This window comes from Anopheles marshallii, chromosome 3 (assembly GCF_943734725.1).
Source record: "Anopheles marshallii chromosome 3, idAnoMarsDA_429_01, whole genome shotgun sequence".
Lineage (NCBI taxonomy): Eukaryota > Metazoa > Arthropoda > Insecta > Diptera > Culicidae > Anopheles > Anopheles marshallii.
Genome location: NC_071327.1, coordinates 59379652 through 59401767, shown reverse-complemented (window position 1 = coordinate 59401767; position 22116 = coordinate 59379652). Strand labels below are relative to the sequence as shown.

Below are 22116 nucleotides of genomic sequence, written 5' to 3'. Positions count from 1 at the left end.
TTTCCTTTCGTCCGCGCTAGCACTGCCTGGGGGCACAGTGCTGGAAGGTGTGACAGTGCCTGGGGCTTGGTTGGTGCTTTTTGTTTTTACTCTCTTACACTCCCCGGATGCAGAAATGGTTGGCGCGAAAGGCTAAAACACTCCGGAAAAAGCAAACAATAATTCCTCCGTCCCCGCACTTTTTCCCATACCGTGGCCGCATGTTCACGCATCCGCGCGTAATTGCTGCTGACGGATAGGCGTGACAAATGTGTCAAACTTTGTTTTAACCCCTCCCCCTCCTCCCCCCCCCCCCATTCTCTCGTTAGTCTTACAGCCTCCCCGACTCGTATTTACCTTCTGCAGGCGGACGTTTTTATTCGTCCTTGTCACGATCCTTGCAAACGCGTTGTATTGTTTGCTTTCGCTTATTTGACACGAGCCGATAATTCTCTCCCGCTATCGGTATCGTTCTGCAGCTCGTGCAGGCAACTGTGACCAGCCACACGACACCATCGTGGGCAGCACTGTTTATGACCGACAGCGGCAACGGCAACAATGGTCACAGCAAGCATCAGCGTAACGCAAACTGACGTCACACGGCTGTGAATGGGTCGTGCATCGTGTCCGGATGGAGTAAATAGGAATTTACAGTCAGGAGTTTAACAAACCGATCACCGATGGGACACATCACTACAACTGAAAAAGGGAAAAATTAAAAAAGAAAGTGTAGCTGAAGGTAGCCTTCACATCTGGGTGCTGGACTAAACTGATCAGCTAGTTTAAAAAGATTCTTCTTTATCCGCACAACAACCTAGCTAGGTCTAAACCTGCCATTTCTAGTTTTCTTTGACTTTATTTACTCGTAGCGTGATATGCAATCCTGCGTCTGGATGGGATTTTGGACCAATCTTGTCGTGTGAAGACCGGAGCCGCTACTAATACCCCACTGGGCCCTAGTTTTAAACTATATCAAATGATAATTTAAGAATGTCTTAAGTGCCAGTAACACCTTTACAGACAATGCTGGTCGATTATGTTGTGTTTTTGATGTGCCAAGTTCGGATAACATTGATTCGATGCGTCAAAAATGTCACAAAATTGGCATTTGAAAGGGTTCCATATTGTTTTCATTTGCCATAACGTGATAAGCAACGACCGTAAGAATATGTGTTTGCCCTAAATGTGAAGTAAATAATGGAAAAGCATATTTTTTGTATGAAAAAATGGAACTGTATAACTTCTGAAACGGACCAAACAAAAATTAAATTCTCGCCCTCCCCATTTTGGGTCATTCCTAAACGGATCACAAAGTTTCATGACATTTGGACTCAGATTTTGTATCCCTCGGATGTAATGGGTTAATACGAACTAGTACGAAGTGGAACAGTATTTTCCATACGAGTACCCCAAACGTCATTAATTTTAAGCGTTTATTTTCTTTAAACTTAAACCACTCCGCCCAAAACAACCGCCCCATTCATGCATCGTTACCATTAATGGTTTCCCACCGAATAGTAAACTTGTATGATCTGATCAACGCTTAAAAGAGCAGCGCCGCCACAAAACTCCGGGCGCCGCGGATGGCTTCCTTGGTGAAGGATAAAATTTAATCTATGCCGAAAGTTTTGCCGTCTGCAGGGAGAGCGACACGACTGCATCGCTCCCAATTGCTGACTGCTATGACGTCAGCAGCATCAAACAGCAATAAAACAACAACACCGTGCACCGTGCGGTGTATCGAAAAACAACACTGAAGCATATGAAAAGCCCCCCACTCCCAACAAAAAAAAAAACGCACACACACAAACAGAGGAACCATCAAGCGGGGATTATCCTGGCAGCGTTCACAGGCGACGGCGGAACACCGTGTGCGTGTTGTGCATCGCTTGAAAGGCTGCTCAATGACGTGAGAACGGGCCTTTGTTTCCACCGTGCTGTTCGCGCTGCCCGTTTCACACAAACAAAGGCCATGACGCGAACGGAAGGGTCGTGCCAAGGGGCAGGGATGGAGCGACTAAAGGGGAGATTTCGCATGACGTTTGATGACGTGGTTTCTTTGTGAGAGCAGTCGTGGAGCGTGGAAGGGAGGTAACTGTCCGGAATGGCAGGTGAAAATGCAACAGAGTGCTCATCATCAACGTTGGTTGCACGAAGTGGTAGCGCGCAGTTTGTATGACCACGGGTTATAGTAGCACCTGAGCATGTTTTAATAGTAGTAGTAGTAGTACCACCACCACCACTACTACTGGAAGAGATAGTAGTGCTGTCAGTGGTTAAACATTCCACCTCGGGGCATCAAATTGCAAAAGCAGCTGGGAAAGTATCCTTGTGCTCTTTTAGCCGTTCGCGATTGGGAAAACGGATACGGGTGTTTCTACCACTTTCGGACTGTACCACTTCATCAGACGTAAGCCTTGTCGCCTGCTGCATTTGCACGACCTTGTCCTGTTGGTTCTCTCTCTCTCTCTCTCTCTTCTCTTTCTATCGGTCGCTTCCATTTCGCTCTCCTTCGCCTTGTGTTTGTAGAGTAAAATGTTGGCCCTACTCCAACAACAAGCCAATCCCCCTATTGCCATTGTTTGTGCTGCTGCTGATCCTTCCATCCGTTCTGCTGCTGAATCCAACCTGTGCCCTGCCCAACAAAGAGCCACCACACGTTTTGTCTGCCCTGCGCTCTTTCTCTCTCTCTCTCTCTCTGTTGCTCTTTGTTTTCCTAGAATGCCAAACGCAAGACTCCCGCTGCTTTTTTTACTACCGATGCGACGATGTACATAACCTACTTTCGGACACTTTGGATGAGTACATACACAGACCATTCCCGTACGTTTCGCGTCACGCTCTTCCCCACGCACATAAACAAAGCGCGCCTATCCCTCCTGGCTCCGGTGCGAACCGTTACCATTTCCGGATCGGTGGGTTCCAGCGACCCCATGCCAGGAAGAGCCACTTTTGCACACACCCTGCCCTGGGACACACACACATGCACGCACGCACACGAGGCCAGCCTTTGCGGTGCGATGCTAAAAATAGACTGCCGATGGTGGCTTTACTTCCAGTGCCGCATCGAAACGGTCGATAAACCGTGCCTGCCAGCTGGATTGCTGTCCGGGGGAGATCGGGAAGGGACAAGGGGACACACGGATGACGTCGGGCTGGAGTTTTCCAACAATCAGTCTAAAAATAGCCTACACATCCCGAAGTCCCGCTTTTTTCCCACTTTCCCAATTTCCAGCGAATCCCGGGGAAAAAGAACGAACGACGGAAAAGTTTCGGAGAGTTGGTGGGGTTTTTTTTTTCCTCCCCGTTGTTGTTCCCACCCGCCGAAACAGGGCTGTTTTGTCGTACCCTTAGAAGAAGAAAATTTCGTGCGGTAGTCGCTTTTCTCTCTGTTCCATTCTCGCTGTCTCGCTCCTGCACCTTTTGCAACTCCTTTCGAAAAAGGGACTTTTGATTATGCGAGATGAATGCGAAACGATGCCAACTCGGTGGGCCCGACCGGGCATAAGGGAATCATCTGTACGAAGTGAAAAAGCTATCGGCTATCGGTTGACGCCGACTCCTGCCAGTGGAACGATCAAGAAGTTTTCGTCTCTTTTTTTTACATCCGTTTTTCGTAGTTGTTGCTCCACATCGCGCTTGTTAGTTCTTGTCATTTTAATGCTTTTTTTTCTCTCCCTTTCGTTGCCATATTGGGGCCGAATTTCTTCACTGTACGCTTTTGTTTATGTTTCAGTTATGCCACTTTCCAAACCATATCCAGCAGGCCCGTTCCGGAAGGTTCAAGTATTGATGGAAATGGAAATGTAGCACAGATTTTTGCTGCTTCCCCATGCGGTTGATAGATAAACTCCAGGACAGAAACCTATTTTCGTCCGATCCTTCAAGGAGGAAGAGAAAAAACCGGGCTCTTTGTTCTACGCAGCACAACAAGAAACCTGCCAAAGTTGTTCCGTGTTGGAGACAAGGGCATTGAAATGGGATTTTTTTTTTTTCGGTGGTCCGAAATGAAATCGTTACGATGATTGTCAAGCGGGACAAAATAAAAAATTACAATGCATAGCGAAGAAACACGGGGTATGATTTGTCAGTTAAATAAAGAGCGGAAAACGCTTCAGCAGCGCACGTCTTTTCATTTTCATAATTCTATTCAAAGCTTTCAGAGATATCAATAGATTGTCGGTTTCATGAGGAATGGAGATGAATAAAATGTTGATTGATGCGATGCATTATTGAACGTATTATACAATTGATTGGTTCCGTAGATTTAATATTATGATAGCGTCTAAAAATTAATTTGCATGGAATTTAAAGCATAAACCTTTAGTAATGTGAACTTCAAATTTAATTTTAACATACGATATCATGATTTTTTCCCAGAAGCATTTAAAACACTGCAATATAACATGTCAAATTAAGAGGAAAAGTTTACAAATATTTCTTCAATATTGATATTCAATTGATTTAATTATATTTAAATTCATATTAATATTTTTAATGTAATTATTGCGACCAAACAAAGACAACATTATCTAGTAAAGTAACGTAGCTTTGTAATATGTAGCTAGCGCATAAGATAATTGTTGTACCAGTACACGCACACTTACAGCCTGATGCCGTTTTGCTTAATTTTTCATTCTCATCTCTTTTTCTCAGAACACACCGACACTATGAACTTGCCCGTTGAAGCTGTGAAGGTGTTAACATTTTAATAATAATTCAACATCTCGGGTGTTGAGTCGGTGTCATTCTGAAAGTTTACTTTTTAAACATAAACAAATGCCTTCATGCTTCATGCGCATGGCTTGGGCACGTCGAGCCCGGCCCTTCATGCTCGTCTGTCTTCTTCACCATAGCCATCATTTGCGTACCCGTAGCATAGACACACAGCATAATTTCTTCGCTTGCTTTCTTTCGCATTCCCCTTTTTCCCGTACCCGAGCCTACCGGCAGCTCTTGGGGCTGGCATGCGGGATGGCTTTTCTTCTTCGGCCAAGGGCAAAACCAACATCGTGGAAAACAAGGCACAAACTCAAAGAGTGGGAAGCAGAGGCGGATGTGTTTTTCGCACATCCCGCCTAGCCCAAAACCGCACCACGATGCCAAGATGCTGGACGGAGAAGCAAAGCTTCTCCTTCAGTGCTGCGAGGCTTGGCTGGAATGCTACGCCAATCACCACATTCAGCTACGTTCACAACCCGTGCTGGTTCTACTTTAATTTTTCCTTCAGGCTGGGTTTATTTATTTCTTTCATTCGTTGCTTCCTTGTGCAACACTTCCTTCTGTTTGTTACTTTGCCGCATCCGCTTCCGCTTCGAGTTTGGCACAGTTATGCTTTCCCGCGCACCACATGCTGGACGTCATCACAATGTTGCTGCCTGCCCCTTCCAAACGTTAACGACCACACACAAGTTAACTCCCCCTTACCCGGTTTCCCTTTCCTAGGGTAAAACATACCTCCCACTCGCCCAGCTTCCCGGAAGGGGAAGAGAAGATGAAAAGTTGAAAGATTGTCAGAATCCACTTCTTGAGGCACTTTTCGTCACATCATCATCATCCGTCTAGGATGCGGCGAAAGGAATGGCGTTCACAGGCATCACCGCGGCCTTGCTTGCATCATTCGCGAACATTTTGCAACGATCTCGCCTGTACATGCCGTCAGCGAGAGGGCTTGGCACAGGGTAAGCCTCCGGAGCTACTAAATAGCTGCTTTGGCACACGGTTGCATGTGTAACCACTTGTAAATGAAGCGCGCTCAAACACACACACACACATACACAGGCTCATTCGCGATCCAATCAAACCGTGTGGAAGGAAGGACTGCATTGCACTGGGAATTGGTGCACACTAACGGAACGGCGTGTACGGTTGGTGAGTCGGCAGAGTTATTTGGAGTAGCCTGCTCACGTTCTGCCTCGTCACGTCGACGGTGCGGACGGAAACCAAACATCCGACCTCCATCTTGAAGGCAGCTGATGATGATGGAAGCAGAAAGGACGATCAGGAAGCGGAAGCTCGTTAGGTTGTTATTCTGTGTTCCGTTTTATGTACGACCGAAACGAGTTTGGGAGCGGAGGAATGAAGCAACAGAGGAAAAGGGTGGCCACTATTGATGTTGAAATGCATTTGGTGGAGGGGGAGGGGGAGCAGGGTTTGGTAGGTGCGAAAAACGATAAAAATGAAGGATGTTCAACCATGCTAAAGAATGGCATTAATGTTGATGCAGAAAAAAGTGTAGTAACAGGAGGTTTTCTAATTTTAATATAAAAAATAAAGTAATGTCAGATTTTTATTCTGATTTATTTAATCAGAACAGCTGTCTTGTTATTTTTATTGGATATAATTTATTACGCCAAAAATTACGATCTCATTTCCTCCGGATGTAATTCAGGGACAACCCGACACCAGGCGCCTCCATTTACCAAATACTAGGCGCCTCCATCTACAAAGTACTAGGCGCCTCCATCGACACAGAAAAAGGAGATGTACACAATCAAAACTAATGTACAAAAGTTAAGAAAATCTACATTGTGAAATGTAAATCTCACATCATTCAGAGCACCATTTTGCACGCGTGTCAATTGATGTTTTCATTGAGTACAAGAAAACACTTACCAAAAAAAAAGCAGTAGAAACGTCACAAGAGCTTATATGCATGATGGTAAACAAGTATAAAAATGTTTTAACGTCCCCCAAGCGTAACACAATTATATAATAAATGCATGAAATGTCCAACTGAAAGCAACCGTTACCTTCCACCTCCATCATCACCGCGCTTGCCCATGCTCATGGCACAACTCCTCACAATACAAAACGCAACAGAGCAGAGGGTCATATAAGCCTTTTCTTATTTTCCTCCCAAAGTTCAAGCCCGTTCCGGTCGGTCGGGATGTCACGAATGCCTCAAAGTGACAGTTTTCGATGGCAAGGAAAACGTTTTCTTGTTTCCATTTTTATTTTATTTCTCTCTGTGGACTATGATTCAGCAGTAACCGGCGCAACCGGCGACACACAAAGAAATCCGCCTCCAAAACTCAAGTGCTTGCGAAATGGTGGACCCAAACCGAACTGGATGGCTGTGGCCTCCCCGTGCCATCATTAGTCAACTGAGCGAATCTTAAAGATAGATCGGCCGTATTGCAAAGTCATGTTGTGTCAGTCATTTTCAACCATCCATCTTAACCCCAAATCGTTTCGACCCCGAGCACGGTACCTTTGCATATGTGTGCGATGTGTATTGGTTATTTTTTATTCGTTTCGACAGCACATCCCTGTTTTCCCTGGTTGCCGTGTCTGCTTTGTTGGATGGAACATGTGCAAAAAGGCTGGGGTGGAAAATATGTGCTATGCCGCAGGGGGTTCATTTTGAATGTTGTAAGCTGTAGTCATGAAAAATTTTTGCTTGTTTGTGTGTGTGGGGTTTTACAAGGGATTTGTTTACGATTAGGTTAAAAGGAACTTATGCAAATTTATGAAACGTAGTATTATTTAGAATTATAAAAGTCCCGATTCAAAAGGCGAATTCGATTCGATTTCTTCTTTTTTCATAAATAATCTCAGTAATATCAAATCACCAGCAAAATAATTAGACAGCAATTCCTGTTATTTCAATAGTAAAAACAACTCGACGATGGCAAAGCAAATCAATAAACAATCTCGCCGATTACATCATTACACCCATAAGTCAAACAATGATCACGGAACAGATATTCGTGACGATGTTGTCCTTACTAAACGTTCATTGCAAAACACACACCCTCAAACGTCGCCCAAACTCCACCCTTTCTCTCAGTCAGTGATGCCTACCGTGTTTTGCCTTCCACTTCGCAGTGTCAAAAGTTTCCAAAACAAAAGTATTCCCTTTCCTACGTTTGCTGCTCGGTTAAATTACGCGCCGGACAAATACCATCCCTCTGCATATCGCTCGTACACTCGGCGTAAGCAACGGGAAGTCTCACGATTTGCTTGCCATAAATCGGTACGCCGTGTTGTAAAGACTCGTTTTGTAACTTTCGCGCCTCAAGAAATCCACCCCAAGCCGCGTGTTTTGTTTTTTTCTCCGCACACCGTACGAAATGAAGCGAGAGAGCGAAGGACGTGATGTTTAACACGGTCTCCCGTGGATGGAGGCGTGAGACGTGCAAAAGTTTTCCCATCTAATAGCTGTAATCATAGCAAGATCTAATGTGCAAGTGAAGAGAGCGCGATGGCCAGCGTCGGAAACACAAAGAAATGCGGATGGATCAGGGCGCGAAAGAAGGAAGGAAAAAAAAACTAAAACAGTACGCCTCCATCGCTAAAAGGCATTTATGATAAATGATTAGGGACAGAGCAAGGAAAATGAATGGCTTGTGCGTTCGTTTGAAGTGACATTTGTTTCTTGTTTTAGTTTTTGCCTGTACGGGATTTTCCTTGCTACCTTCACCGTACCATTTTTAACATTTCTCAGCCAGCGTACTGATCACTCCGTAGTCTCCCTTTTTTTCCCATCCTATCCCGTTTTTTTTCCCGTCCTCGTCCGATTTGGCCATCAATAGGCGACTGTTAACGTGATGTGGTGTTGCGTTGCACGCATGGAGTGAGAACAGCGCCCAGGATGTGTCACTTTATCCTGGTCTTTTCACCCAAAAACGACCGAGACAATGACAGCCTCGGGATCGTCATCACATATCTCCGCGCTTCACGTTCCTTCCACCGGCACTACTGTCACATTTCCGAAGGACACTCTTGAAGGCGAGTGTGTACTCGAATGGTAAATGTCCTCGAGGGCGCTTCGAAGCGGATATGGGTTCCCTACCGAAAAAAAACACACACACAACAAAAAGTGATACAGGAAATAAAATACTTCTGTAGGATTCGGGGCCCTCGTGAGCATGTGCCTTCACGCTTGTCAATACCAAAACCAAACCCACCTAACCTCAACACATGTGCTGAAGCTTTCTGTGCTTCTCGTACGTTTTGCGCTGGCATTTTTGCAGCTCCAAAAATGAGCACAGCCAACGGGAAGCTTTTGCTTTTCTTCTTCCATTTTTCTTTTTGCCTCCTTGGTAGGCGCCATCGACGGTTCGGTTTGGGGGATGGGCAGCCCGGGCGCGAGGAGTGTGTATGTGTTGTACGTACATATATTATGTTGTCAATTTAACAGCTCCAGCACGATCACATCATTATTGTGCCACGTTTCCATCGTTATGCGGCCGTTGCTTCCATTTTCCCGCCACCGACCGAGTCCCGGGGGCCACAAAATACCAAACACCGACTGCGGTTCGGGTGTGGATTTGGTTTTAGAGTGTACCGAGGCTGAGATTTTTCCACATTTGCGCGTTCCACCACGGGTTCGTTCGCTCGTGGATGGGGAAGGTGGAGGTGGGTGGTAAACAACCGATACGAGGGTAGCGGGAATCATCACGTATTCGTCAAATAATGTTTTGCGGCAATGCTTTTTCGGTGCGGCTGGCTGCTCACATTACTGCTGTTCGTCGTCCCTTATCCGATCGGATAAAGATACCTTTTAAGATTTATACATGTTTTTTTTTCGACTTCTGAATTTTCATCAGCATTTGTAGCGTCGCTTAGTAATATTACATTTCAGATGTACCCCCTTTGATTTATATTTTGGGTCGAAGATGCCAGATAACAGAAAAAATATATCTTTCTTCATCAGAGTGCAACTTTCGAAAAAAAAACCCACCGAGAAGGAGTTATTGATTTTGGACGGAATGGGAATGATGCTTGCAGTGACTGGGTAATTTATTGAGATGATTGGGATTCACCTAAAGTTCCACTTGACGAACCATCTCAAGGGAATTTAAACTTTTTTTTGTAACATGGCTGTGCTTAATGAATCTTTTGAAAAGAGTCATTCATATGAATCTTTAATGATTCAACGAAGGAGTCGACTCTCATAAGGTTCAAGAATCTTTAAGGATTGCGTATGCCGATCGCTCTAGTGGTGCACAATAATTCAAAGTGAATAAATGCTTTAAATCTGAGTGAGATAAAGGGAGAGAGTGAGTTAACTCAAATCTCCAAAAAGAGTATTCAGAATTCTTTTGCAATTTAACTCATTCAGAGGTAATTAAATCATTCAAAATAATTGCGATTTAACTCTTCACGGCGACCTTCAACGCTCGATTTAAATCAGGAGCTAACTCTTTTGTGAGTCACTAAATAAATAAATCCCGATCCACTCAACACTACTGTAAAAGGTACGAGCCTCCAATTAAAATATAATGTAGCAGTTTCATGCTATCGAAAATGTACTTTTCTACTAAAGAATTTTCGAAATACTTAAACTAATTAGTATCTATAGTCCAGCCAAAGTTTTTTCACTTGTCACCTATAGCACTTGTACCAATTCATCACCAACTAAAAGCCTCAGCCAGAATCCCACTAGCTAATGAGAGTGGAAAGCCTTCGGGAAAAAAGGACACCAATGATAGCTATGAAAGTTCAACAATCCGATTCCCACGCATTCGCATAGGCCCGATAAGAACAAAACTAGTGTAGGTGTTCACGCAGAGCATTGATGCGAGAGAAAAGTAACATCTGTTGGTTGCCGACACCGCCCTGCCGCACCCAAATAACCGGACGTATCTTCATTGCGGGACTGGCTTCAATGTATTATCAAGCATTATATTACCAACGCGTCAAGCCCCGTACACTGAAAGCCAGCTTCAGTCAACCTCCACCAAGATGAATAGATGGACGGGTAGGGCATGGGAGTTGGAGGGGAGTGAGATAGAGAGAGAGAGGGAGACGGAGAGAAGCAGAGCAAGTGGGAACCGTGTTGGTGCTGACTGGAAACGTTTGAATAATTCATACCGATCATACCCGCCAGGGTAATGCGGCCTCATGTTCTTATGTGATTTGCAGGGATTGTTGCTGCGGCATGTCGGTGCTTCATGTTTTTAGTTCCACTTTTCTTTTTGGGGCGTGCTCGTTAAAGAGGCGCACGGTACACACTCGGTACATGAAAGGCGGACACGAAACACGAGTGCTAGTCAAGCACTAGCGGGGTTTGCCTAATCGAGAGGACACCAGCAAAGGTGTGGTTTTCTGTGTTCTGTTTCCGCCAACGCGCGGTTTCCTGTTTGCTTTTTTTTTTCGCACCAGTTGCATACGTCTAGGTCAACAAGATTGTTTGTATCCGGTACGGTTCGTTGGAGGGTGCAGGTTTTAGAAGTACCAATCAAAAACATGGTACGAGCGTGAACGCATAAAAAATCGTAAACAAGTGCCGAGGGTGATAAGTGGGTTGCCTTAAAATTTTAAACCCATGCGTGGGGTTTCCGGCTTCCTTTGAATAATTTATCACGATCATTATTTCGTTACCGTAACGAACCAATTTCATCAAAAATCTCAAATTAGGTGCCTGTTCTTTGGAGCTATGCGGTGGGATCGAAACATAACACACAATAAAGGAGAGAAAAGACAATTTTGCACTTTGCACTACAGAAGGAAAATCTCACAATTTCATGATCGCACATCATCAGTAGACATCATAAAGTTCATCTTTCCCTACCTTCCCGGTGGACACATACACTCACAACAACAGGGAAAATGGACGGGAAAACCGATGTTTTCTCCGCTTGCACCGATCATATTTTCTATCGGTTGACATTTTGCAACAATCGGACAAATTGTGTCCCATCAATGTAGCGACATGGTAGTGACTTTTTAGCCTCAACCTTACGCCAGCAGACACAATTCTCAACACATGCCCGAAAAAAAAGAAAACACAAAGAAAGAATATGGCTACAACAAATCATTCGATTGACACTTTTGCGCGGCGCTGGTAAATAAATCATTCAAAAGCGTTACGATTCGATTCGTGTGGCGAAGTAAATGGAATACTTCACCCACGCGTAACGTAACGGTGCAAACGGGATCGCTCCCGCGCTGCTTGGGTGGGAGTAACGAAAACATATTGCACCTCCGAACGGGTGAAGATGCAGGTTGTTCGCGCCCACGGAATCGGACAATGTGCGTGTGACTGAAGCAAAAGCGTACCTTTTCCCTGACTTGACGGATGATTCTCATGCGGTACAGGAAGAAAAATACAGGTGAAAATCAAACAGAGAAACATCGTCCCGAAGTGCTGCTCTCTGTAGGAGCAACATTATCACGGAACAGCATAACGATACACACGATATTGAAAGTGTTCCGACAAGTAGCATAAAAATGGCACGGCGTGTGGGAAGTTTTCCCCAAGAGCAGCGAAAGGTTCTGTGATTTGTTTACCGCAATCAATATCAAAATATCCTATCACAACAAAATTTCACCGCACGGTAATTCAATCACACGCAAATGTCATCAAAATCAAAAATTGCATTGTTCGGTGGGTGGCACACGGCAATCGACAATCTCGCAATTCACCAGCCCAAACCCAACAGGCCCGAACTTCCCGTACTTGGGCCGTGGGAGAGAAAAAGAAAAATGCCCCGAACACTGAGAAGCACTGATGCTCGTCATAGGGCTCCGTGTGTATGTGTGTATGTGTCTTGCCTTATCACCTCGCTTCGGTACCTGCGGTTGCCCTGCGATACCTATTGTAGGTGGCTTCGCAAAAAGGAAAAGAAACATATTTATGCTTAGACGAACGAAACGCTTCTCGAAATCACATTGCCGGTACGGTTTTGCGTGAGGATCGATAAACAGCTCGTCGGAACGGGGGACCCCAAACGTTCGGAGGATATCGATATCCGATTGAGCGACTAGCGAGTGACAGGAAACCAAGCAAAAGAAACAACCATTCCTTCAGCGTGTGCAACAAAGCTGAGGCTGCAATCTTTCGCCGATAAGCACTTCAACTCACGTCAAACCGGGGTTTGATTCCTTCGCAACCTTCGTGCCCTCTGTCACCGTGCCGGCAAACCCAAATCAACACTCATCGTGCCAATCACGGAGTAGAGTTTGATGATGCTGACAAGGATCGACAGAACGTTCCGTGGACGGGCAAGGGGAGGACGTTGAAGGAGGGGGGAGGAGAGGTATCACCTCTCGCATTTCCACTTCACCAAGAAAAAGGGGATAGCCTTAGCCGCTTCCCCAACATCGACCAAAGGTGTTTGCTGCAGAAGCAGATGAAAAAGCGCCCCTCGGTTTGGTAGCACCATTTTGGAATGTTTCGTCGAAACGCGGTAAAAAAAGGAAACCGTACCGTACACCAATCGCGTACTCTGGTGCGGGGCCGGAAATTCATTTTTGTCGCCCTCCTGCGGCGACAGCATGCTGGGTGAAGCTTTCATTTCTAAGAAAGCCCGGCCCAAAACAGATGCCTTCAGAATTTGCACGCCCCCAGATATGCTCACACAAGCACACCGCCAGCCCCGTTCCCGCGCGCGCACGGCTGTGTTTTGCCCCGTGTACCGTGAAGGTGTTGCTGCAAATGGGTTACTGGCCCGAAGGAAATTGTACGCGGCGTCACCTCGCACCGTACGACGGTGGGGAGAAAAGTGAGTGAGAAACAGAGCGAAAAAGAGGCGATAGAGATCAAGAAAGTATACAAATCTAATATGTAAATCCATAAAATATTAAGATTGTACAACAATTTTATTTGTGTCCTACCGTTTGGGTTGCACTGGCGGGGGAGAAAACATGAACCAGACTCTACGCGCCATCGCTCTCCTCGGGGGGTGTGTTCTGGGCTGGAAATTGGAGAACCTTCCACAGCCTTGCCACTGTGCGAGCCGTAAGACAGATTCCGCAAGAATGAGGTTAAGGATTCGCCCGAAAGCGAATGGGTGATTCGGTACGGGAACGGAGCAAAGGGTGAGGGGGGGGAGGCCGACCACAGGAACCGCCGCCGGCTTAGAATGTCGTCCATGTTATGGGCATGTCTTGGTAATTTGTTCATCTTCATCCCCTTCTGGTCCTGCCGAGCGACTGCTTCCTTGCGGGCTAACCCACGCCCGGGCTGCGTCAGTGGTACGTTTGCGTGATGAAATTTAATAGACACTCTGTGAAATAGGGGGCCGGTTTTTGCAATTTCACCAGCCAAAGCCAGACACGATGGTTCGGTGCTTATTGAAGGGTTGGTTTTATAGAATATTGCAACATTGTGCGGAAATGTAAGGTTTGTGAATTTAACTGTAATCAATTTTGCTTTTGCCTATCCAGTCAACCGAAATGTAGTAACATGAGACCCTGGTAGACATATCCATGTAAAGGACCACTTTTCTCCCATTTAATTACACTGTACCAAAACGAGCTTTGGTTTAAAAAGTTTTTTAATTGCAACCCACTTTTATTTGGTCAGAACTTCCCCATCGTCACATGGTAGCAAAAAAAAAAAAACAAAACCCCAAACTCCAACCGTCCAGGAAAACATCTGAATATTAAAACCATTGGCGGTGGCCAACACCTAGTACGGGGCGTAAAGTTTTGAAAGCTTAGCAAAAAACCCAAGAGGATTGCGACTGATCGTTTCACCCTCAACTATGCGCACAATCCCCCCTTGGCTGTGATCGCGAACGGGTAGAACATTTTATTAGCTCAAAAAAGTGTTTAGACGATGGCGATAAACATCGTCCGAGCATCAACAAATTCTCATTTCCGTCAACCGGAACGGTTGGCGAGCGCGGTACGAGAGTACGAAATTTAAAACATAACCATAAGGCCAACGTGTACAGCAACGCGTCAACGGCACAGCGGTTAACCCGGTAGGCAATAGTTGGGCAGCGCACTCGCAAAGAAGATGCATCGGAAGTTAATTTATTTTTCATCCTAAGCACAGCTATCCAATACCCGGACCGTTGGATGATGACGGCTGAAAGGGAGATGCAAATTCTCCCATCAACCTGAGGTCATTTTAATGAATTATTATTCACAGCGGGAACGAATGCGAGCGGCCCCGGGCTGGCGGGAATGAATCGGGGTTGAAATGCAAGTCGATTGGAAGATAATTTCCGTACCGGACGTCAACGTCCGTGCAGACTGGTGAAGATCGCTCGGTGCCGATGTATATGGTGGATTGAATTTAATTTAATATAAAAAATACTCTTAACTCTGTGCGCAGCAAAACCAGTTCGTTTTCTGCGAAAATGGAAATGGTGTTTCGGAATCGGTGTATGGGATTGAAGGCGAGTTAATTATTAATTTGATTTGTTTATAGTTTTCTTAGGAAAGAGTCTCGGACAACTCATTAGCAGTATAAATAAAGCTACCATTACAGTCTTTTCAGATAAGTGTTGCCCTAAAGTCACCAATTTTTGAGAGCGCGGGTCACGTTTTGTCTTTACGTTACTTATTTTTTTTTTAATTTGTTATTTTGTCTCTGCACGAAAGCAAAATGAATTTATAAGGATGTTGTGTCATTTAAAGACAGCTTAATGGTAATGGAAAGTTGTATAATTACATACAAAAATATTGATTGATACATGAAATTTGATTTGAATTTGTAATTATTTTTTTACATCATCATCATTTTCATCATTGAATTCCATTGTGTTAGTTTAGCTTTCGAGGGGTTTAGTGGATGATGTGCGAACTTAAATCGAGAACCATGAACCTTTTAGACTATATTGTATTTTACTGTATATTTGACAGAGTTCACCTACTAGGCTAAACACATACCAGTGACCCTGTGTTTTCCAAACTCTAATGAATTATACAAATAAAGTAGTACTCTGCTTAAAATGCCTTTTTTCAAATAGTTTAATTGTTTTAGTTTTATCTAGTTCCACCAAATAGTTCCATCCAAGTTTTCGATCCAAAAATCCATATTTTTAAACTTTGTAGAAAGTTACCTTTCATAAGACAAAATGCAAGATGCTGATACCGACAACGACACTGAAGCAGTATAGACAAAAATTGATGATCGTTATCAAAAACTGGTGACCTGGAGACAAAAATTCATTAGCTTGATGTAAAATAATGGAAATGGCAGCAAATTGCAAAATGTTTGTTACATTACCACTGGTTTTATTTACAAAAGTTTGTAAGACCATTAAAAACTCAATAAAGATTGACCCAATAGAATCGTTATTTAAATGAGCGTGTGACATATAACATCAGCACGGTACTGTACAAACTGTTGGGATGGAATATTTAGGATGAAAAACATTTATTCACCACAATATGATTTTTTGGTTTCTTTCTGAGCAGTTTAACACGCCTTTAAATTGCATTCCCCTGCATCCAAGGCATCCAACGTTTCGAGGGTTGTAAAGGTCCTCTCAGCAAGTCCATAAAAATACCGTTCGTTCCCGGCAAAGATTACACAATACATCGAGAGTACTCGAAAGTTTGTATGTTCGCATCGGTACTATTTTATATCCACTCGCTCTATTCGAGGGTCACAGGAACATACATTTTGAGGGGCCACTAAGCACTGCCGGCACCCGTTTGACGATCTACTGTAAATAACGTCCCATCGGTCCCTGTCCGGGAGGGGTTTTTTTTTTGTTACGAAAGTTTCACTTCGGGGAAAACATCCCACCGTTCAATTTATAGCAAAGTGTGACTAAGATTTTTAGTCACCATGGCTTCCCGGATCCTAATCTCGTATCCCAGGCGGATGAATGAATCGGAAAATGTGATAAAACATCCCATCCCACCCGAAATTGCCCCCCCCCCCCCCACCCCACGCCATTACCAACATGGGGTCCGCGCCGAACGACGTCAGCAGACGCGCGTGAGCGGTAAAAACCACTCCAGCATTGACGATCGGTAGAAATAAATTTTTATTTCATTGTTTATTCAAATTTATCTCCGCACCGTTGGTTTGCTGCGATCTGGCCCGTCCAAAAACCAAACAAAAGCACCAGCAGAAATGACCGGAAAGCACCGAAATCGAATAGCAAATAGCTGACAATCCGGATTGGTTCCCCGTGCCCCGAAATGCCCGGGCAACGCCGAACCTTTTGCCTGGGTAGTGTTCGGTTCGCTGTAGTAAAGGAGTGTTTAATTTGAACAACCATCATCCATCACGGAAATCGACTTTTCCCGTATTAGTTGCGACGGCGTTTATGTATTTTGTCTTCGTTTTCGTTGCCGTTTTTTTTTCTCGATTGCTTTTTTGTTTTATGCGTTTCACTGCTCAAACTGATCGCCAAACAAAACCGTTTGATAAAGGCCGTAACCAACTGCTGATGCTGCTGCTGCGGGAGACACGGTGCCGAACCCCCGGGAAAGTTTGATGAGCACATTTATCGATGTCGCACCGTTATCGGTACGTTTATTGGATGATAAATCTTGCAACAACAGTAACAACCCAGATGAAAAAAAAATACAGATTTAACCTACAGCAAACAAATGGTGGTTGCCGAGGACACTGCCACAAAACTAATGGGTGCATATTTTTAACGTACATACAACACTCTGACGCACGAACGAACGGTTGTGTAAACTAAGCTTTAGATGATTGTTTACAAATATAAGGATCTAATGGGATGGTACCATGTTCTGCATCACTCGCAAAATATGTAACCCAATTAGGGACCCGTTTCAAATATTCATGCTCCTCATGTGTAATTGCTCACAAGACAAACATGTTTACCGTGGTGGTCGTGCTGGGAAATCTTCCCGCTCGCGACCAGGTTCGGCGGGAGGGGAACACGTCAAACAAATTGAATTTACTGACTTACCTTGAAATTCCTTCCGGGCCGCACTGACCGAGGTGACGATGTTGGCCACGTGCCCGAGCACGGTCGCAAACAGCATCAGGCCGAACAGCAGCTGCGCGATAACGAACACGTACTCCGCCTTCGAGCGGGGCCGGGGCAGGTCCCCGATCGTGGTCAGGGCGAGCGTGCACCAGTAGTAGCTCTGCAAGTACTGCTTCACCACGTCCGCCGATTCCGAGTCGTGGTAGACCCAGTTCTTGGAGCCGAAACCATTATTCTTATAGATAATGTGATATAAACAACCGTTCCAGTGGAAGATCACCAGCAGATAGTGTATCAGCGAGGTCGAGCGGAATAAATTCGGATAGTTCGTGTGCCGCTCGGTCCGATCCATGAACGCCCAGAATCGATAAATCTTGACTAGCCTAAACGAGCGCAGTATCGAGTTGAATCCTATCGATAAATATAAAAAATCTAACGGCAACAAACAAAGGCAGTCGATGTAGAACGTCGTCGAGTTCATGTAGTGCTGCCGGAGCTTGGTCGAGTCGGTTTGCAGCACGCCGTCCTCGAGGTAACCCGTACGGAAGTGGAACAGAATATCTACGAGGTATAAAAAATCCGAAAAGTAGTCTAGACAAAACCACAGCACGATCGATTCGCCGTTAATCTCCTGGAACGCGAACCGGTAGATGATCACCCAGAAGTTGTACAGGAACGCCATCGACACCACCATCGACCAGTAGTAGCAGAGCCGGCCGGCCGGATCAAACACGAACGACCACCGGCGTCCGTTCGACTTTCGGGACGAGGTCGAACATCCGGAGCGTCGACCGAAACTGGTGACGATTGGAAGAGAGGGAAAGAGAGATATAGAGAGAGAGAGAGACAGAGAGAGAGAAAGAAAAAAAACACACAAACAAACTAATTACTATTCAATCATGCTTTGCTTTTCATGTGAGAAAACAATGGACGGGAGGAAAATGATTTGACAGTTGTAACAACACTCCGCACAAGCCGCTGGAAGAGCAACAATGGCTGAAAATCGATCGCAGCATGGAACAAAACACACAACAATTTAAAATTATGCGGTAGACAATTTAATACCTTCCATCATCAGTTCAGTCAGTGTGATAAAGGGTGTGGGAATGGGTGCGAATTGAAAAATGATGGAAATAATAATACGCTGCACAACGCGTGCAAAGTGTGGCAAATTGGAGAATCACCGTTCAATAATCGAATCATGATTATTGATTATTGATGATTGATAAATATAAATGGATTCGCGCGAATGTTTCGTCAGCGCTTTCCGCCACAACTATGAGCATCACACGTTACGCTGTGTATTTTATTGCAATTAATTTCAACAAATGCCGACGGCGAATGAATTGAAATACAATGTTTTCTTTCTGATTACGTTGCCAAACATGTTTAAATATTTAATAACTCTTGGTAAATTATCCGTTTATAAAGCATCTCTGTCTGTTTGTAATCTATTATTTATAAATAGCATTACAACACATACTATTGTGTAATGTTCAAAGGTAATTTTCTGATGAAATTAAAGCTATTTGTTTGTCCACCATTGAACACCATTTGTCGAGTTGAAGCGGCAAAGCTAGAGCTGTTTCTCAAGTAGATGAGACTCTCCTGACTCAAGTGGGCTTATCATGTCATGAGAATGACACCGGACGACCCTGCATCGATTTAGGTCCTTTTGGACAGAGGAGGCGTGGTACACCCAAATTGAGATGAAGCGATGGCGCTGATGTGACCACTAGAATGCCCGGGACTTTGGATTGACTGATGACGACGCTCGATCATGAGCGATTCTGGAGATTCCTGTTGCTGACCATGACTGTTTGGATTGCAGCGCCTGATAGGTAAGTAAGATCATACGTCGGAGATCTGGAAACCATCCTACAAGTCCAGAACTTTTGCTACTCCAACAACGATAAACAAAATCATCTCAAGCCAGATTCATCAGTTGAGAAATCTTTGTATAGCATCAGTTTCAATTTGTCCGAAATCCACAATGTAGAAGAGATTCTACACCTACCGCCTGGTGGTCTCACTTCAACTTGAAAAAAATCCTGAAATGATCGCAACTCTCTCACACGAACTCGTTTCCGAGTCAGTGTGCAGCAAGAGCATCTGGTACCAACTTACATGTATCGATCCGCTCCGTTGCAGGTGCTGCCGGTACCGGTTCCGCACGGTGCGGCCAGATGGTTGGTGGAGGCGCGGGTCGCACACGGTCCCATCGCGTTCGCGTTCGATTCGCGCGGCCCGGTGCGACTCCAGGAACCGAGCAGCGGTGGATCGCCCGCTTTCAGCTTGCTCCGCTCGCGCTTCCTGTCCTTCCGGGACAGATCCATCTCGGAGGTGGTGGCGGATACATGGGAGTGCAGGGGCCGGGACGTACCGGAGGCCGCGAGGCTGTCACGGGACGAGAAGAATCCTTGCTGCGATATGCTCTGGCCCAGCTGGGGGCCGGACATGCCTAGCTTGGAACTGACGATATCTGCAACAACAGCAAACAAAAAAAAACAGGTGATGTGAGACGAGACCGAGCAGGAACGCATTAATGCGGATCTTCCTTAAAAGCAGCCGAAAAGATGGAGCGAAACCAACTCCTTAAAAGAAACTGAATCGTAAAAACATACGCTGCATGGTGTTCGTACAAGGGGACTTGCACAATGCGGGAGGCAAACGTACGGCAGACGAGCGAAATGAAATCAAGCAAGGGCACGATAAAACAAAGAGTGAAAGTAAAAGTCTGTCCCGGGTAAGTGTGCCATAAAATCAACACGGTCGTAAAAAGTTAGGGTTAACTTTCTGCCCATACGTGACAAAGGCGGGTACGGGTTTTTTTTTTACCGCTCTGGGCGACCCTCGACATTGGTGCACCGGGGGTCGCGCAGGTGCGGAGTAAATGTAATGCTTGTTTTCTTTGTAATGCAGCAATGCTACCTTCCTTTTACTTGTACGATAACGTAAAGGCTGGATGATTATGGAAAGAGCCACAATAATCAGATCGCTTTCCGTCCAGAAGGACGTACTACGTACGTCGCGCTAGTTGGTCCTACGGCGATGGAGTACGGAAAAGAAGTGTTTTATCATCCCACTGATGAAAGTTTGGTTGGAACCCGAGTTTCTTGTGCACAGCCAAGTATTCACACATTGAAATTGTCTTTATGTAAAAATATATAATTACATTCACTGTCGACAGTTGACCCTAGACGTGCACAGAATGGTTAAAGTCCCAAAAGTCAGGTGCGCGCGCATGGCCTAAAGATGCTGGCGGTCAAATTTATTACTATCGGTAACAGATGATGTGTGCTTATCCCTTTTTGCTACATTAAAACAAATGCTTCCCACATGCTGTATGGGTCTGCTACGTTTTACACCAAACACACAACGTAACCCGTTGTGCGCAGTTTCTTCATGACCATGCTCGTAGCTCATCATTACCAGATTAGCAGACAACGGAAAGGCGGTGTAACGGTGGGTGTCATTTTTACGAGCGACCTAAATCTCCACCCTCACTAACCGCCTAACATCGTGGCACAAAAGGGCCTTGCGGCCCTTCTCTGCCTTTAATTTGAACCACACTCCCAAGACTCCAAGAGCCCCACGTGCCAAGGCGGCAGCCATGAAGCAGATAAAGGAGTCACCAGTCGCTGTAGTGCTATGCGAATTTCGTCGCCAAAACGGAAAAAAAAAGAAAGGAAATACATTAGCTGCTTCCGTGAATTTTGGGGAGGGAAGGATTTTTTTTTCCCCGTCGCCTTACTTCGCAATTCTCATGCCTCAATCACCACCGAAACAAAGGAGGATTTTGTATTTCCTGGTACGCGCAGCGTATCTTTATGAGTGACCGCGAGGGTACCCCAAAGAGGGATCTCGTTCGCCCGGGGTTTGATTGCCGTCCGTCGGGTTTGATCCGTGGCGTACATAGTGCTGCTGTTTTATTTTTTATAGCCCCGGGGTCTCGAACGCAAAACCTTCTAGATCGGATTTTGCGTGTCTGTGTGTGTGTGTGTGTTTTTTCATCTCTTGGGACATGTAGTAAACTTAATGCGTTTGTGTGTGAGAATTTTTCACCGCTGTCTTATCGCAGGTTGAAAATGGTACATCGCGAGAGTAGCTTACATTACATTGCGAGATTATAGCGGTAGATAAGTTGAAGGGACGTCTATATATACGCAAATCTCACTGGTAAAAATGTTATTTATTTGGTTGAAGCTTCTGGACATACTTTAAGCCTTATTGGTTAGAAACACGCCAGAAAAAAAAAAACTGTATAAATTCATAATCTTTCCCATCTTGCGGGGGACGCATATACTTTTGCACGCCATACATCAGTCGATTAAAACTTAAGACGCAAATTTATCAGCGACACACACGAACATCAACAACATCCGGTCTTTATCGCTAATTGGCACTGTTTTCGGCACCAGTTTCCGGATGCCAAACTGAGTAGCCGAAGCAGTCCGGCAAAAGACAGCAGCCGTCTACACTTGCCGTCGCCAAATGTCTAACTGCACACCGTTCTAATGATATGGTACGC

The 22116-nt window shown here is 45.1% G+C and overlaps 1 protein-coding gene across 1 annotated transcript in view; it reads right to left on the bottom strand.

The window, feature by feature from the left end:
- Window positions 1-22116, bottom strand: part of LOC128716223 (cyclic nucleotide-gated cation channel alpha-3) — a 53727-nt gene that overhangs the window by 15335 nt on the left and 16276 nt on the right. Inside the window, exons 3-4 of the mRNA XM_053811143.1 lie at window positions 19713-20067; window positions 17565-18382 (exon numbers count right to left, since the gene is read on the bottom strand). Of these exons, the coding sequence (XP_053667118.1) occupies window positions 17565-18382; window positions 19713-20067 (1173 nt within the window). The remainder of the gene's footprint in view (window positions 1-17564; window positions 18383-19712; window positions 20068-22116) is intronic.